This window comes from Malaclemys terrapin, chromosome 5, assembly GCF_027887155.1.
Source record: "Malaclemys terrapin pileata isolate rMalTer1 chromosome 5, rMalTer1.hap1, whole genome shotgun sequence".
Lineage (NCBI taxonomy): Eukaryota > Metazoa > Chordata > Testudines > Emydidae > Malaclemys > Malaclemys terrapin.
In genome coordinates, this window is record NC_071509.1 from 9,160,665 (window position 1) to 9,178,619 (window position 17,955).

At 48.1% G+C, this 17,955-nt stretch overlaps 1 protein-coding gene across 2 annotated transcripts in view; it reads right to left on the reverse strand.

The window, feature by feature from the left end:
* The window catches only part of ADRA1D (adrenoceptor alpha 1D), a 70,563-nt gene extending 54,615 nt beyond the window's left edge, over positions 1-15,948 (reverse strand). For both annotated transcript variants that reach the window (XM_054028904.1, XM_054028905.1), the window contains exon 1: positions 12,915-15,948. In XM_054028904.1, the coding sequence (XP_053884879.1) occupies positions 12,915-13,878 (964 nt within the window). In that variant the 5' untranslated portion in view covers positions 13,879-15,948. The remainder of the gene's footprint in view (positions 1-12,914) is intronic.
* Between the last annotated feature and the right edge of the window lie 2,007 nt (positions 15,949-17,955).

Consider the following 17,955-nt stretch of genomic DNA (forward strand, 5'->3'; position numbering starts at 1 on the left):
ATGTAACAAGGCCATGGGGCCAGTTTAAAAAAAAATCTATTTATTATGCAGTACAGTTTGGTTTTAATTCATCACTTTTTGCCCCTTATAAGAAATCCAAAATATTTAGGGTGAAAGATCAGGAACAAAGAAATGTTAAGTGTCAAAGCAATTCCCCTGCAAAATGTCAAACTAGCTACCCTGGGCAAACGTCTCTGTGGCTGTAAACTGTCACAGCATCACTATCTGTACGTCAACAGAGAGTCTGGCCCAATAATAGCAACCCTTATTTTCAAAGCACATCACAGGCATTAATAAATATATCTACAAAACACTCCTGGGAGGTTAGCTGAGGTCTGCGAGGCAAAATGAGAATTTCTCATTTCCAATCGTGTGTACAGTTCACTCAGCTATGGGTCTGATTCTCAGGTCTACTCCAGCTCCTCTGCAACACTCTGTCAGCAAAAAGCCAGCTTCAGTGGGTCCCTGAGCAGCCTCCTTGTGGCTGTATGCCACCCTCTTCCAGACTCCTCTACACGGGGATTTCCCAGGAGAAAGACAACATTGACAGGGTGTCCATATGGCAGCAGTCCATAAGGCAACTGGACATAATTTAGAACAGCCTGATACAATCTTGAGGCTGTTCTAGATTACAAAGGGACCAGAGTGGCTCCTGGACAGTCACAGGATCTGGAAATGTAAAAGTGACTTAAAGCCACCTTTTCTATTTCCTATCTCCGATGGGCCTTTAATATACACAGCTAAGGCTTCAGCCCCATGTCTTGCTCTTACTTCATATTATTTACGTTAGCCCTTGTCCTTGATACTATTACATGTGATAGTGTTAACCAATACACCCTGCTGAAACAAATATACTACCTATCGAAACTGTGTGTTGTCTAGGGTTACCATATATCACCAATCAAAAAAGAGGATGGGAGGAGCCCCGCCCTAGCCCCGCCCCCATCCTGCCCTAGCCCCGCCCCTGACCCTTCCACTCCCTCCCACTTCCCGCCCCCCTCAGAACCCCCAACCCTCCCCCCCACTCCTTGTCCCCTGACTGCCCCCTCCTGGGACCCCTGCCCCTAACTGCCCCCCAGGACTCCAACCCCTACCTAAGCCTCCCTGCTCCTTGTCCCCTGACTGCCCCTTCCTGAGACCTTCCCCCCATCCTAACTGGCCCCCTAGGACCCTATCCTCTACCTGTCCCCTGACTGCCCCCTCCTGAGACCCTCCCCCCATCCTAACTGGCCCCTTAGGACCCTACCCCCTACCTGTCCCCTGACTGCTTCAACCCTTATCCACACCCCCACCGCCAGACAGACACCAGGGACTCTCACGCCCCATCCAACCACTCCCCACCCCCTGACAGCCCCCCCAGAACTCCCAACCCATCTAAACCCCTCTGCTCCCTGTCCCCTGACTGCTCTGATCCCTCTCCCCACTCCTGCCCCCTGACAGCCCCGCCCCCAGAACTCCCAACCCCCCCCCGTCCCCTGACTGCCCCCTCCTGGGACCCCTGCTCCTAACTGCCCTCCAGAACCCCACCCCCTACCTAAGCCTCCCTGTTCCTTGTCCCCTAACTGCCCCCTCCTGAGACCCCCCCCACCCTAACTGCCCCCCTAGGACCCTACCCCCTACCTGTACCCTGACTGCCCAAAACCTTACACCCCCAACCCCCAGACAGCCCCCCCTCCAAACTCCCGACCCATCCAACCCTCCCCCTGCTCCCTGTCTCTTGACTGCCCCCTCCAGAACCTCCCTGCCCCTTCTCCGATCCCCTGGCCCCCTTACCGTGCCGCTCAGAACAGAGTGCTGCGGAGCGGTGCGCTCGGCAGCAGGGGAGGGGGGAACAGGGGGAGGAGCTGCAGACTGCCGGAGGCCCGAGGCGAACGGCCGGCCGGCGATCTGCAAATGTAGGGAGGGGCAGGGAGGGAGAGAGAGGAGGGGAGTGGTCTCAAGTTGCAGGGGAGAGGAGGGGGAAGTGGAGGAGGGGCTCTGGCTGCCAGAGCCCCGTGCGAGTGGCACGATCCGGCCGGCTGCCCTGTCAGCCGCGCGCGCTCTGCATGGAGGGGAAGTCCGGACATTTACAAATTCCCCCCGGACGCTATTTTTAACTCAAAAAAGCCGGACATGTCCGGCAGAATTCAGACGAATGGTAACCCTAGTGTTGCCTGACATTATAGATTCCGGTGCAGAAATGAATTAAATTGATATATGCCCATATAACCCTATATACTGCAAAACCGCTCTATTGCTGCTTGTTGAGTCCAGAGTGCTGCATAATCCAGGCTTCAGATAGTTTATTTAACAGAGTACATTTTTCTATGGTTTCATAGAGTTTGTCTAGAGGTTTATGGGATTTTGCTCACTGAATCAGTCATTTTAAATCTTTCAGGTTCTATATTTTCCCCTGTTTGTACGACATTTCCCATTACAGAAACTGTATTCAGAGTCAGTGACAGGCACCAACCTAAAACAGCCATTTGGCTTTAACTGTCTCTCTTTGGGACAGTTTGGCAATTGGCTGCTGTGGTCTGGTGGCAGAATAACTCGATGGTTTCCACGCCCAGTTCTGTCACTGCCTCAGCGCCTCACTTAGGGCAAGCCAAAGCAGACCCAGTGTTCAACCTGGGGTGCCTAAACTGGATATTTGGGAGAGAGAGACTACCATTTCCCCAGCCCTTCTACTGCTGATCTTCCAGCCAGTGGCCTGCAGTGGGGGATGGGACCCCAGTGCATGCCATCTGATGGAGTTTATTGCCAACTCTTGCGATTTCCTCACAACTCTAGGAATTTTGTGGTGTTTATTTATCTGCCTCAAGAAAATATGATGAAAGTTGCCAACTCATGAATTTTCCCAAATTCAAGATGGCCACCATCTCTTATTACTGTCAATGGGGCTCAAGCCAGCAAGATGGCTGCCATTTCCCTACAGTCTCTCTGCATGTGGAAGTGAAGCTGCCCTTAATAAAGTTGGCTGCTATCTCCCGCTGTTTTCAATGAGATCAAAGCCATGTCCCCAGGCAAAATGGCTACCACCCTATGGTTCAGGAGACTAGACAGGGCACAGGGACTATAAATAGTTCATAATCACTGGATTCTTGTTATCAAGGTCCCCAACCCAGCCTGGTTCCAATTAGAGTTGGGCAAAATTATAAATGTCCATTTTAGGCACCTAAATGCCAAGTCTTTTATGCAGAATCAGAGACCATAAAAACCACTAGGACCCTTGCTGTAGCTTTGCTCTCTACACCAGTAGCTCTCAACCTGTGGTCCACAGACCCTATGTCTAAGGGGTCCACAAAAGACTTAGACTGGAAACTGAATGAACAGAATTCAACTATCTATACAGACAATAGATTTCCAAAGGGGCCCACAGCTCCCTTCGAAATTTTGTAGGGGGATCCTCAAATGAAAAAAAAAGTTGAGACCCACTGCTCTACACAACATTATGATTGGAGGAAAGCACACGGATACAGCTGGTTTACAATACATAATTTTTACTAACCATACGCAAACATACAAAACCTAACTCTCTCTCTCTCTCTCTCTCTCTATATATATATATATAAAAATATATATATATATACCACCACTCTGTTACATTCTGGTGGCTTATGTGGATGGACCCCAAACTATTTAAAGAGATGATACTCAATTCTTATGCGCTATATACTCCTTCCCTCTAAAAGGAAATTAAAAAAAAACCCATTTACGAATGCCTTATATCAAAACTCCTATAATTAAATATATGACAACCCTTTTGTTTTTTTTAATACTATCAGGGAGTTTTCACATGGGAAATGTATCCCAGACTGTTCTAACCTCAGCAAGAACATCTGGTGCTCTTTCTTCCCCAACCTTCAGCCAGGAGATATGAAATAAGCCTGGTGATTTTCAGTGGGTTCGTTCTTTATTTGGGAAGGCCCAAATGAGTTACTAAAAGGACAAAGGGCAATTTGCCGTTTCAAAAGTGAAATGTAAAACATACATGCAGGGCCAATCCTCAGCTTCAGCCTAGGAGAACTCAGTGAAACTGAAGGAAAGAGGGGGATTCTGATCCAGATTTCAAACATCCTCGTTTGTCAGAGTTTGGGTATGGAATTTATAGGTCTATTTGCAACATTCAGTTTAGGTTTCAAGCACTGGGTAGGTATGTTCAGATCCAGGCTTTTAGGGCTTGGGTGTATCTCCTTTAGGAACTGATCCCATAAAGTGTTCAGCACCCTCAATTAGAGCTCGGTAAAATTTTTTGACCTAAACTTTTTTTCTGGCAAAAAATGCCTATTCAGGTTTGTGTAAACTTTTTGTGACTTTGTGTTGATTTTTGCCAATCTATTTTGGTTGGAAAAAAACAAACTTTAAAAAAGTTCTGAAAAAAAGTTTCATTTTGATATTTTTAAATGCAACATTTTGTTCAAGATGACTTTATGTTTAGAAATTTCCCTCAATTTTATGTTAAAAAAACCCCCTAAACGTTCAAAAAACCCTGCTCAAATCAAACCAGAATGTTTTGTGTTGGGTCAAATGAAGCATTTAATTCAATCCAAAACTATTTTTTTAAACTTTTCGATCTTCCAGAAATTTGAAAAAAAAAAATCATTTTCATGTTGACCCAAAAAAGACTGTTTTTCAATTTTTCTGAATGGCCAGTGAACTGAACAATCAGTTATTCTCCCTGCTTTGCCCTCAGTTCCCACTGAAGTCAACGGGAATCAAGGACATTCAATGCCTTATACCAGCAGGTCCTTATTGTGGGATGAACCTCCAAAAAGTTTACAAGGTCTTGATGGGGTTGGTTCAGATCAGACTCCAGAGGTCTAGAGCTGAGCCATACTATCCGAGCCTCCTGCTTCTGAAAAATGGAGCAGGAAAACTCAAGAGAAGGGGGTTTCTCATGGGCTTCTCGGCATCTCCTCTTCCGCTCCCAGGCAGAAATACCCTCTGACTCAATGGCTGTTCTCGTGATCATAGAATCATAGATGATTAGGGGTGGAAGAGACCTTAGGAGGTCATCTAGTCCAACCTCCTGCTCAAAGCAGGACCAACCCCAACTAAATCCCAGCCAGGGCTTTGTCAAGCTGGGCCTTAAAAACGTCTAAGGATGGAGATTCCACCACCTTCCTAGGTAACCCATTCCAGTGCTTCACCACCCCCATAGTGAAATAGTTTCTCCTAATATTCAACCCAGACCTCCCTCACTGCAACTTGAGACCATTGCTCCTTGTTCTGTTATCTGTCACCTCTGAGAACAGCCTAGCTCCATCCTCTTTGGAGCCCCCCTTCAGGAACAAAATACATAAATATAAGTCCAAGTGATCTGCTGTAACAAACATCACCTCAATCCTCATCAGGGACCGAACTGAGGGCTAAAGTATGAACTTCAACAGCATGAGTTGAAGGATTGAGGGCACATCTACGCTGCAAAAACCAAAAGCCCTCAGCAGAGAGTCCCAGCGGCTGGGTCAACTGATGTGGGTTTGGGGACTCACGCTTTGGGGCTAAAAATAGCATTGTAGTCATTCCCACTTGGGCTGGAGCCTGGGCTCTGAGACCCGCCCCACCTTGCCTCAGTGGGAACATCTATACTGTTATTTTTAGCCCCATCGTGTGAGCCTGAATCACTTGACTCGGGCTCTGAGACTCGTTGCTGGCGCCTTTTTTTGCAGTATAGATGTACCTTAAGTCCCCAGCTGTATCTCTAGCAGACTTATATCCTCCCTGGATCAGGCACGGAAGAGGTCATATAGCAGACTTGACTGTAAGTTACAATAGCGTCCATAAAATGGTTTGATTCTAATTTAGACAAAGGAGCAGTCCAAATTCTTCCCCGGTATAAACCCAATTCAGCCAGTGGAGTTACACCACGGATGTATTTGGCCCAGTTGATTTACACCAGGGTTCAGCTTAGTGCATTGTGTTTTCCATATCAGTTCTGCCATCTCTAGGACTGATGACCACCTTATATAAAAGAGAATAAAACCGGAGTATACTTAATGATACTAACTATACATCCTTTCCCACAGCCTTCCTGAACCTCATTTAAAACAATCCTTCAGGCATCCAATATAGATTTACGTCCCCCCTTCATGACAAAACTGACAGGATCCTTCTCGGATTTGCTGCAAAACAAATACCTTTTCCCTGTCACATAATTTACAAATGATGTAATCACTGAAGTCAGAGCCACAGTCGTGGTGCCATAAGCTGGATTTTCTGCAAAACCCCTTGGGAAAGCAGTCTAATATACATATGTAGATTTTTAATCCATCGAGAAACAACCCAAAGAATACACATGACAATCTAAAACCTGACTTGGACTGAGATGGTTTAAAATTTAGGGCTAGGCTGTGGCTCTAGGCACAGATTTGGGCAATGCAGAGTGAATAATGTGCATCATGCTAGAGGTACATCTACATTACAGCTGTGCGTAGAGTACAGATATGTCAAGCCCAGCGAGCACGGGTATAAAGAGCAGTGTAGACAATGAGCAGCAGGTTAGGTGAGTAGAGTATAGTGCCCTACATGCCTGAATGCCCAGGGCCAACACTTACATGGGCTCTCTACACACCCAAGCAGCGCCTCCCATGTCTACTGTGCTATTTTTAGCAGTATAGGGTCCTGTTACCTCTCTGCTGCTGGAATCTTTCCCTGCAGTGTTTAGCTCCATGTGTAGTGTCTGTACTCTAAATGCTGCCGTAAGGGTAGACACAGCCTGGAGGTAGCACCTGGAAGCTTTGTGACTCAGGGCATGGCTACACTTGCAGAGGTAGAGCGCTTTGAGTTAAACCAGCTTTCATAGAGTGCAGCAGGGAAAGTGCTGTAGTCTGTCCACACTGACAGCTGACAGCGCACTGGCGTGGCCACATTAGCAGCTCTTGCAATGGTCACAGAGAGCAGTGCATTGCGGTGGCTATCCCAGCATGCAAGTGGCTGCAACATGCTTTTCAAATGGGGGTGGGGTGGAGTATGACAGGGAGTGTGTTGTGTGTATGTGGGGGGAGAAAGAGTGGGTTTTGGGGGGGGGTGAGAGCATATTAGCATGCTGTCTTGTAAGTTCAGACAGCAACAGACCCCCCCCCCCCCCCGCCTCGCTCTCTCTCACACCCAGTATTCCACAGTAATGTTGCTTTGTCTCGGAGCAGATAAGCAGCTGGCTGTCAAATGGAGCTTTCAAAGGGCATATCCAAAACAATGACAAGAGTGGCCACTTGACTTAAGGGGATTATGGGACGTTTCTGGAGGCTGATCAGAGCGCAGTAATGCAACACCTCGTTCACACTGATGCTGGGGCGCTTCAGCGGGGGCACAGCAAACGTTATTCTACTCACTGAGGTGGAGTACCAGGAGCGCTCTAGGCGCAGAGTCAGAGCGCTCTACGTGCCTTGCCAGTGTGGACCGGGAGTGAGCTAGTGCTCCCGGGGCTGCTTTAAAGCGCTGTAACTCGCAAGTGTAGCCAAGCTCTCAGAGACATGCCTCTGATCCTGACCCTGCTCCCTCCTTGCTCTCAGGAGGTAGCAATGTACTGCTGGCAGAGGAGGTAGCAGTGTACTGCTGGCAGAGTACCCGTGCTGGATCAGCCAGTCTGCCCAATGAGTAGGAGACAAGGCTCCGCCCATTCCCTCCCTCTCTGCCCATGTGCCCTGGGGCTGGAGTAAGCAGGTGACAGGCCCCATTTACTTCTATGCACAGAGACCCAAGGTCCAGATAGAGCAGGGATGTAAGGGGGCAGGGGCATTCTTACTCTCCCCTGAATGGGTGCATAGCCTGGGTAAGAATCTAGCCCTTTACTGGTAAAAACAGACATCGGCCCAGTTGACACGTTCTGCTCTGGCCTGGAGTGGGGGCCGACAATTGGATCCTGTGTTCAGTTTGGTCCCATCTCTAACCTCTACCCTGCAACTGATTTTGGGACATTCCTTTTAGAAAACAAACACAGCAGGAATGGGCCCTCTCCACGCATGAAGGATAAGGTAGCTGGCTACGCTGCCCTTTAAGCAGGATAATTAATGTGAGCCTAATGTACTACCTGCCCTGGAGGAGCCTTGTCTGTGCCTGCTCCAGGGTCAGCTCCCTGCCCCAGGAACAGAAGCCTTCCCCTCTCAGCTCAGGCCGGCTCCATGGTCCCGCTGCCGGTGAGCAATACGTGCGCTCCAGGGGAATGCTGGAGGGCTGGGGTGAGTGGAGCATATCTCTTGCTTACCTGCAGAGGGGCGTGCTTGTGCGACCTGTGCCCAGAGGTGTCAGGGAACTGACCTCTGCCAGACGCAGCTAAGGCTCCCTCACGCTAAGGGTAGGTGGTAGCGAGGTGCCTCCCCTCAACCAAACCCCGGGGAGCATCAGAACTATACAGCACTACACAGGTGGCCTGAGATCAGATACAGATTATGGGCTGGAGTTTTAAAGGTATTTAGGGGCCTATCTGTATCTTTAGAGCCTAAACACCTTTAGAAATCCAGCCCCTAGCCTCAAAAGGCATTCACCTGGATCTCTGCTAATGGGAAGGGTGCTATGGCATATCCAGCCAGGGAGTAAGTTTAACTCCAGTGGTTTACTTCACAGAGTCCATGCATTCTCTTCTCCATCGGAACGTAGAACTCCTATTACTATCAACAGGAGCTGCACATGCCCAGAAAGGGAAGCATACACTCCGGGTGAGATTAGGGTTTTGTCCCTTGCTAGGCAAACAGCTTCCTAAAGTGCCTTATTAGCCAGGCAAACATATTCTTATTAATTGCACCAATACTCTTGACGATTGCATCGTATGGTTGGGGATATGTATCACAATACCAAGAAGGGTGTAGGTTACTCAGCTGATAAAACTCCATGGAGGTACTAGGGAATACATTTAGATTTCAAGCAATATTTTTGCAGATCAGTCTAGGACCAAAAAATGAATAACACCACTGCACTTACATGCAGAGTTATCAAAGCGCTCACAGCGCTTTTAAAATACTCATTAGTTAAGCTTCCCAACCCCAACAAATTAGGTAACTATTATCCCTGTTTCACTGGTGAGTAAGCAGCAGGGTCAAGTGATATGTCCAGGGTCACACGGGAAGTTAATTACCAGTCCTAATTGCTAGGTTCCTGCTAATCACTAAGAATTGCTCTTTTCCACAGAGGACCGATCCTCCGCTGGTGGGAAATGGTGTAGCTGCACTGATTGCAATGGAGCTCTACTGATTTATCTCCAGTGAGGAGCTATATTTCTGTCTGTAAAGCCACACAGTATGTTTGCAAAAACTCTCCTGCTAAGCACTGTTTAGGCATTCACACATTTGAAATGGTGCAACGCAATGAAAAGAAATCAAAGGCAGCCTGGTTTTGAAAGTCAAACCATAAATGAACTTGTGCAATTTAGAAAAACATCTCTAAAAGCCACCGGGAAGCTGACACCAAAGTCGTTTTTACACTGAAACTATCAAATTGCACAAACGGAGAAAGAAAAATGTAGTTAGGAAATACGCTCCAAGGAGAAGGGCCAGAATTTCAGCGGGTGTAAATTGGCATCACTCTGTTGATTTCAATGGAACCACAATGATTTACACCCGCTGAGGATCTAGCCCAGCTTTCCAACTGGAAACAGAAAACATGTTTATTAAAAAGAGATATTGTTGGACAATCTTTCCCCTCTGTTTCCTATTTGAAATAACTCTGTAGTAGAGCTTCCAATCTCCTAGGCTCATTAACAGCATGCAAAAGAGTTGGGGTAGGATTTAATGCCGGAGTTTCGACCATCCGGGCCCTTCTAAGGGGCGTGCATAAGGTTGTGACCACATGTCAAATACAAAGCTGATGAAAGAGATTGAATGTATTCCACTCGTGTTTCTATAATCAAACTTTTCATTTCCGTAGCACAGTGAGTCCAATGATCTCAAAGCTCTTTACAAACTATGAAGCCTCACACTACTCCCTGGGAGGTAGGTCAATAACATTATATCCATTTAGTGCAATAGAAAACTGAGGCACAGAGCGGGTTAAGTGGCTTACTTAAAGTCACACAGTGAAAGAGAATCCTGGCTCTTGGTCCCATGCTCTGAGCAACATGCAATATGTGACTAAGGGGAGATATGATAAAGCTCTGTAAAATCATGAACCGTGCAGAGAAAGTGAACAGGGAAGTGCTATTTGCCCCTTCACATAACACAAGAACTGGTGGCCACCCAATGAAATCAAGAGGCAGTAGGTTTAAAACAAACCAAAGGAAGTATTTCTTCACACAGCGCACAGTCAGCCTGTGGAACTCCTTGCCAGGGGATGTTGTGAAGGACAAAAGTGGGTGAAAAAAGAATTAGTTAAGTTCATGGAGGATAGGTCTGTCAATGACTATTAGCCAAGGTGGTCAGGGACACACCCCACGCTAAATCTTTGATTGTCCGAATGTGGGACTGGATGAAAGGGGGATGGATCTCTCGAATTGCCCTTTTCTGTTCATTCTCTCTGAAGCATCTGGCACTGGCCACTGTTGGAAGACAGGATACTGGGCTAGATGGACCATTGGTCTGACCCAATATGGCTGTTCTTATACTTCTTCTTTTACTTAGGGTGAGAACTGGCTCTTAAATATAGCTAATTAATCCTTACAACATCCTGATGAGGTAGAGAAAATAGCACCATCATCATCACAAAAGAGAAACTGAGGCAAAGCAGATAAGTGACTTGGCCAAGGCCACATGGCCAGAGGCAGGATTAGAGCTCACAAGTTCTTGGCTCCCTGCTATGACCTTAAACCATGAGTTACTCAACTAAATCTCAATTTTTCAAAGTGCTGTTAGGAACAGTAAGTCCAGAAATGATTTTTAAAAGGGACAAACCCACCACCACAAATATCTTCTAAAAGTGTTCCGATGGAGCGGCTGTGTCCCTGCATGCTTTTTGTAATTGATTTTTCCAATGGATTAAACAAATCTGGCTATTATGTTGCCTACAATAAGCAATGAGGCGTTTCGTGTCATCTGAATCTCAGATACATCGCCTTTGATCACGTGACACATCCCTGTAGGCTCAGATGACAACAGGATGGGAAAAAGGCCTGGCTAGTGTCAAGAGGATGCATTCTGACCCCTCCAGTACCCCCTCAACAATAACTAAGGGCATGAGAAAATCCGATGCAGAATGGCTGTAAGATTTCCTGGCCCTTAGGACTTCCCTAAAGCTGTTTATTTAATGAGTTGTCTGTGACTGGAGAGGGATGGTTGACGATGCGGCGTCAGATCTCAGCTGGTGTAGATAGTCTACACTGACTTCTAGGAGCTATTTTGATTTCCATTAGCTGAGGATCTGTCCCACTAACTATATTTTGGGGGGTCTGAAAGAGAATAAAGGGTATTTAAACTCCCTTTTCTTGATGAACTAGCTATGCTGCTCCAAGGGGAAGATCTGCTGGCATGGGCCTAGATGCCTCTGTCCTACCTTGTGAACTAGTACTTGTGTTTCTAACCAAGGTAATGAAACCTGGCTTTGGAGCAGGGGGTTGCCAGCTCTTCTTCCCAAAACTACAGAGGCTGCCTGCATGCCAGAGCAATATTGGCACAAAGATTTTAACCCTTAGAATACTGGCTGGGGAAATGCACTAAGCGGCACAGGGATGATAATCTTAATACTGCTTTGCATTTTACAGCACCTTTCATTGGAGGATTTCAAAGTGCTTCCCAGACACTCAGAACTAAGCCTCACATCTTCCGGTTAAGGTAGGTGGGTCTATACTGTATTCATTTTAAGGATGGTAAACTGAGGCACAGAAAGGTGGAATCACTTGCCAAATGCACCAGAATAAGCCAGAAGCAGACTCAGGAATAGAATCTAGGAGTTCCTACCACTAGGCTAGAGAATGAGGAACTCAATAGGCCCTGATAAATAGTATGGCCTATCACAAGGTCTCGGCGAAATGCAGACAAAACAAGAGTTTCGTCTCTCAGCAATCAGCATAGAGACTGGTAGCAGCCATGAGAAATCGCCCAGAAAAATGCTATCATTCTAGAGAAGACTTTGGCTCATGGTCCAAAATACCCTCCTGGCATCACACTCCATTGAAGGCAACGGAGTTACACCAGACACGGGTTTAGCCCAATATTTTTGCAGCCATAGTCAAGAGGAGGATGCCTTCTGCCCATGTCTGCCCTCTTCATTTGCAAATGTGGTGCCCAATCCAAAGCCCAGCCAAGTCAAGGAGCGGCTTCCCACTGACCTGTGTGGACATTAGCTTAGGGCCTCTAGTCTTTGGCAACTTATTGTGATGAGGCTCAGGGCTGCCAATCAGGAGCCTGACTCATGGGGAACTGAGAAAGGACCAGTGTAACCCACACCCCTCCTGGGTGTGATGTTCTGTCCTATCTAGTGACACCGAGACCACTTAGAGTTAAATGAGTCGGCCACAGCCTTAGCTCAGGGCCATATGGCTTTTAGCTCATGCAACAGAGGTCCTAGGAGGGCTTGATCCCGGAGGGCTTTACCAGGACAACCCAATCCAAGAGCACAAAACTTGGGAGAAATACACCAAAGTAACCACTGATGCTCCTGACCAGACCATGTTAAAGAACTTGATTCTCTCAGTGTCTCTTTGCCAAAATGATGCCGCGCTCTCCGGGCAGTTTGGGCAGTTTCAGAATGATCACAGCATAAAACGCGTGTTATCCCCCCCTCCCCTTACTACACCCTTAGGTCAATGTCTGACCCAGACTAGCGCCAGCTGCTGATGGACACTCCACGGCGGTGGGGAACAGGGCGCGCAGAGATTGCGAAATTCTTTGGCGAGGAGCATTATTATTCCGCCCTTGAGAAGGACCCCGCCCCCCTTTCATTGCAACCAGCGCTTGAAATGAAGCCTGGAAGTTTACTCATGGCAGAGAGCAACCGCGGAGAGCGAGCGGGGTCTCGCTCCTCCACCTAGCTGGGGAGGACACGACAGCGCAGTGCCGGGGTTCACTTACCGAAAGGCAGGACGAAAAAGAAAGGGAACCAGCAGAGAATGAAAACCCCCACGACGATGGCCAGGGTCTTGGCCGCTTTCTTCTCCCGGGAGAACTTCAGGAGGCGCACGGAAAGCGAGCTCCTGAAGTTGTGCCCTTTGCTCCGGGCGCTGGAGAGCGAGTCCTCCACCACGCTGCGACAGTGGATCCGCAACACCACTTCCATGGACTTGCCCCTCTCCTTCTTGACCCCCGCCTCCAGGCTCTTGGTGGTCCGCCGGGCCACCACGTAGATCCTGAAGTACATCACCAGGATGACCATGAGGGGCAGGTAGAAGGAGAAGAGGGAGGAGAAGAGGGCATAGCCCGGCTCCTCGGTGATGCTGCAGATGCTCTCGTCCGGGGGAGGCGGCTCCTTCCATCCCAGCAGGGGCCCGATGGAGATGACCATGGAGGAGAGCCAGACCACCCCGAGGATGACCACCGCCTTCTTCTCGGTCATGATGGTGGGGTACTTGAGGGAGTACTTGACCCCGATGTACCTGTCCACCGAGATGATGCACAGGCTCATAATGGAGGCGGAGCAGCACAGGACATCCACCGCCGCCCAGATGTCGCAGAAGATGCGCCCGAAAGCCCACGAGCCCAGCACCTCCAGGGTGGCCGAGAAGGGCAGCACGGTGGTACTGAGCAGCAGGTCCGCGATGGCCAGGTTGACGATGAAGTAGTTGGTGACCGTCTGCAGGTGCCGGTTGCAGGCCACCGAGAGGATGACCAGGATGTTGCCCACGATGGCCGAAAGGATGAAGAGGGCCAGGAAGACCCCCACGCCCACCGCCTGGAGATCCAGGGCCAAAGGCAGGGAGGTGCCATTGGTCTCCGCGTCCTCCCCCGGCAGCCCCCACTCCCTCCAGGACCGGTTAGCGCTGCCCTGTCCCGTCCGGTTCCCATTCAAGCTGGCATTGATCAGATCAGGGAAAGTCATTTTAAAAGGGTCCGGTCTCCATGGAGGATGGCTCCACTGTGAAAGGGACGCCGGGGATGTTCCCCCGCCGCCCTCCCTTGCACCGCAAAGAGTTTCTTCCTCCCCCACTCACCCCCAGTCAAGTCCCCAGCCGGGAGGTTGTATCTCAGCTTTCCAGCCCACCCCAGACGGGCAAGTCTCCCGGGAAGCGATGGGGAGAGCAAAAGGAAAGGAAGAGCATGGGGTACCCTTGGCTCGCCTTCATCCGAGAAGATGCCTCGGTTGAGGATGCAGGAGTTGGCCGGACGGATGCAACAAGAGAGCGCTTGTAAATTTCACGTCCATCCTCCCCTCCCTTCCCAGTCCAGGAGACAGAAAGGAAAACCCAGCTCTAAGGCGGAGGGAGGGGCGGAAAGTACCAGCTCCTCGGATGCTCAAACTTTGCATTCAATTGGTAGCACGGCTGAGAGAGAGAGAGCGAGCTCTGTGCCTCGCTTCCCGGGGTGGTGGCAACCTCAGTTCTCCAAACTCCTCCTAACGCTTCTGTTGCATTCCCTTGCTGATCGGGGAGGGGGGAGAGGAGGAAGAGGAGGGAGTTGTTACTTTGGAAAGAAAAGGGATCCCAGAGCCTGACATCCACGAGGATCCGGTCCAGCTCCACGCCAGGAGGATGCAAAAAACTCCTTCTCTGCAGGGCAAGCGCTGGGGGAAGGAGCCACGCCGGGGCATTTTTAAAGAAAGAGGCAACCACACCGCTAAATATAGACCGCGCTACCCCCTGCTGCAGCTGCACCGAGTCGACGCTCAGCGTTTACCGAGGCAGGAGAGAGGCCCCTGTCCAACGCTAGGGGGCAGCAAATGGCTGGAATCCTCTCCCGCCGGAGCCACCTGGGCTCAGACTCCAGGGGAGGGAGTCGGAGGATCGAGCCCAGCGCCAGGCTTCTGCAGGGGGGTTGCCGCCCGGGGCCTGCCCCAGTCTCCCTAGGCACGAGTGGTGCCCGTGGCGCGCTGCGGAGCGGTCCTGAGCCCCTTTGGGGGAACACCCCCTTCCCGGGGGAGGGCTGCTGAGGCGGGCTTGGCTTCTGCCCCCTCCTGCTGCTCCCCTTCCTGCCCCAAGCATCGCTGCCTCCTCCAGCTAGCGCCCCTGCCCATTAGCCTCGATCCAGCAGCCCCCTCCGCCAGGCAGCCCCCTTTCCTCCCCTACCTGGCACTGCCACCTCCCCCTGCTTCTCTCATCTCCTCCCCATCCTGCCGGGAGCTCCCAGCCCGGCTGCCTCCCATCCACCACTCCCCTTGACCCCCAGGTATTGCCCAGCCTTCCTTTAACCAACCCCCTAGGAGCGCCCTCCCTCCCTCTGCAGCCAGGTGCCGGAGCGCAAGCCTACCTAGGCAGCTCTGCCTTCAAAGCTCCAACCCCCCAAAGGTATAGGGCAGGAGAAAGGCACCTGGGCAGGGCTATTGCGCGACCAGGAAATCGCCCCCCGGTGCTGTAAAGCTTTTTGCAAGACAGCTTGTGGTTAAAATGTCTAGGCATTGCCTGGGGGCTTGTTTATCCAGTCACTTTCCCCACGGATAAACCCAAGCCCCGTTTCCAGGGATTTGTTTCTAACGAGCCTTCTGCCCCTCCTGCCTCCATACATTATGGCAGGGCAGTGACCTGTATGTTTCGCTGGCCTGGTTCCGAAGCTAGTTCCTACTGTACACAGGAAATATTTGCTTTCAATTATGTTTATCTTGCATTTTAACAACTATTTCCCCCCCTCCCTCCCCCCAGTGGCCGCAAACATTTGTAGCGAAGTGATTTATCTGCAGCCTGAGCAGAGGCTGCTGATTCATGTTATGAGCAGAACTGGTCAAAAATGTTGTGTGTTTTTCTGAAGGGAATGAAAAAAAACCAACAAGCCCACAATTCCTTCCATTTGAATGTTGTGTGTGTGTGTGTGTGTGTGTAAGTTTTATTTTTGAAAGGGAGATTTTCATCCTCCTTCCTTCACATTCCAGCTTTTTTCCCCCAATGGAGAAGAAGGGGGCAAGGGCAAAAACCTGAACCTCCCCCCCCCAACATGCCCAAACTGATTTTTATTTAATAATTTATTTATTTATTTGGTAAGAACAAAACCTTTCAAGCAAAATGACAGTTTTCTGTTCTCATCAAAAAGCCATTTTCATTAAAAGAAAATGTTTTGAGGAAAATATTTCAACCTGTCCTATTTATTTTTGTTTCTTCCTGAGAAGCCAAGTTTATAGAATCCTAGAATAACAGGGGTGGAAAGGACCTCAGGAGGTCATCTAGTCCAACCCCCTGCTCAAAGCAGGACCAATTCCCACACAGATTTTTGCCCCCTCAAGGATTGAACTCACAACCACTGAGTTATCCCTCCCCCCAGCCAGGCCCCTGCCTTCACTAGCAGGACCAAGTACTGATTTTGCCCCAGAGCACCCTAGGTGGCCCCCTCAAGGATTGAACTCACAACCCTGGGTTTAGCAGGCTAATGCTCAAACCACTGAGCTCTCCCTTTAGTTTAGTTCGCTATGATCTTAGCCCAACAAATTTTGTAGCTATATTTGTACAGCTTTAGCTAGATCTCACTGTGTCTATCCCACACGATAAATATATCTAATCTAATCTATGTGTACGCACAGAGATGAAAACCCTACATTCTCCCATAGTTAAGGAGGAGTTGACTTTTTATGTAAAGCAGTATTTAAATTCCCTTTTGAATGTGTAGACAGACTGCTTAATGTACTACTGGACAGTGCTCTGATACTACAGTGGTGGGTGTGGTCTAAAAACCTACATAGAGCAGAAGAGAATAGAATGTTGCTCACAATCAAAATGACACTAAATCTTTACCCTAAAATTATTTAATTTTCTGGATTTTGTGGCTCTGATCTACAAAGGTATGGACGTTAGGAATCTAAATACCTTTGTGGATGTGAGCCTTGGTGCTTGTTGTTATACAGAGTTGCAATGGTTAAACTGAATGTTTGATTTAAGACCAATTTAGTTAAACGGGAGCAAATGGCTGTGTGGCCACTTATTTCAATTTAAACCAGGATTATTTGGTTTCATTTAAATTGATTAGCAACAGGTTTGAGCTAAAACCAAATAAGCCACTCTTTAGCAGAGAAAAGAGTGTCTACATTGGGTTTTCCATTGGTTAAACTCAATTGATTTAACTAAACAGGTGCCACTTTGTGTGTACATAACACTGTGCAAGTCAATCTGTTCTGTTTAAGAATTCAAAGGAGTTGCAACTGCAGCTGGTTGGAAATTTTTTGTTGAAACAGTTTTCTGTCAGAAAATGCCGTATCAATGAAAGTGATTTTTTCTGCAACATCGTACAGGTATGATAAAATGTCCTGCACCAAAACATTTTGAAATGTATGTAATATATGTGTTACATTATAGAGCAGTGGTCTCCAAAGTGGGGTGCGCGCACCCAAGAGGGTGCGCAAGAGGATCCTTGGGGGTGCGCGGCAGGAGGAGCGCTTTTTTTTTTTCCGCTTCGTCAGTTTGGGCGGGAGTCCGAGCGTTTTTTTTTTTTTAATTTGGCGAAAATGGTAGAGCTGGCGCGGCAGGGGGTGCATGCTCAAAAATTTTTTACTGATAGGGGTGCATGATCAAAAAAGTTTGGAGACCACTGTTATAGAGGAGCAGCTGTTTTTATTATCTTAGAAAAAATGATTTTAGGCTAACACAAGGACCTTGAAAACAGCAGCTCAGCTAATTAATACATTGAGTGCTTATCGAAAGTGTCAAATTGTTTCATTATAACACAAACAGAAGATACTTTGATCTAGAAATTAAGATATTTCAATCTGTACTAAATAGCTGTTTCCCTTAATGCTTATTTTTAAATGAAATTAAATAAAAATAAAATACAAAATAAATAAAATATTTCAGCTACTGTATTATGTCATATTATGATATGACATAATTCACTACTATTACTCGCATGACATAAAATAATGTAAAATAATGGGAAAATTAAAAAATAAAATAAAAATTGAAACAAACATTTCATTTTGAAACAAATTTCTGAGCTTTTTTCAAAACAAAATTTTCTAAACAAACTTTATTTTGGAATTTCTACT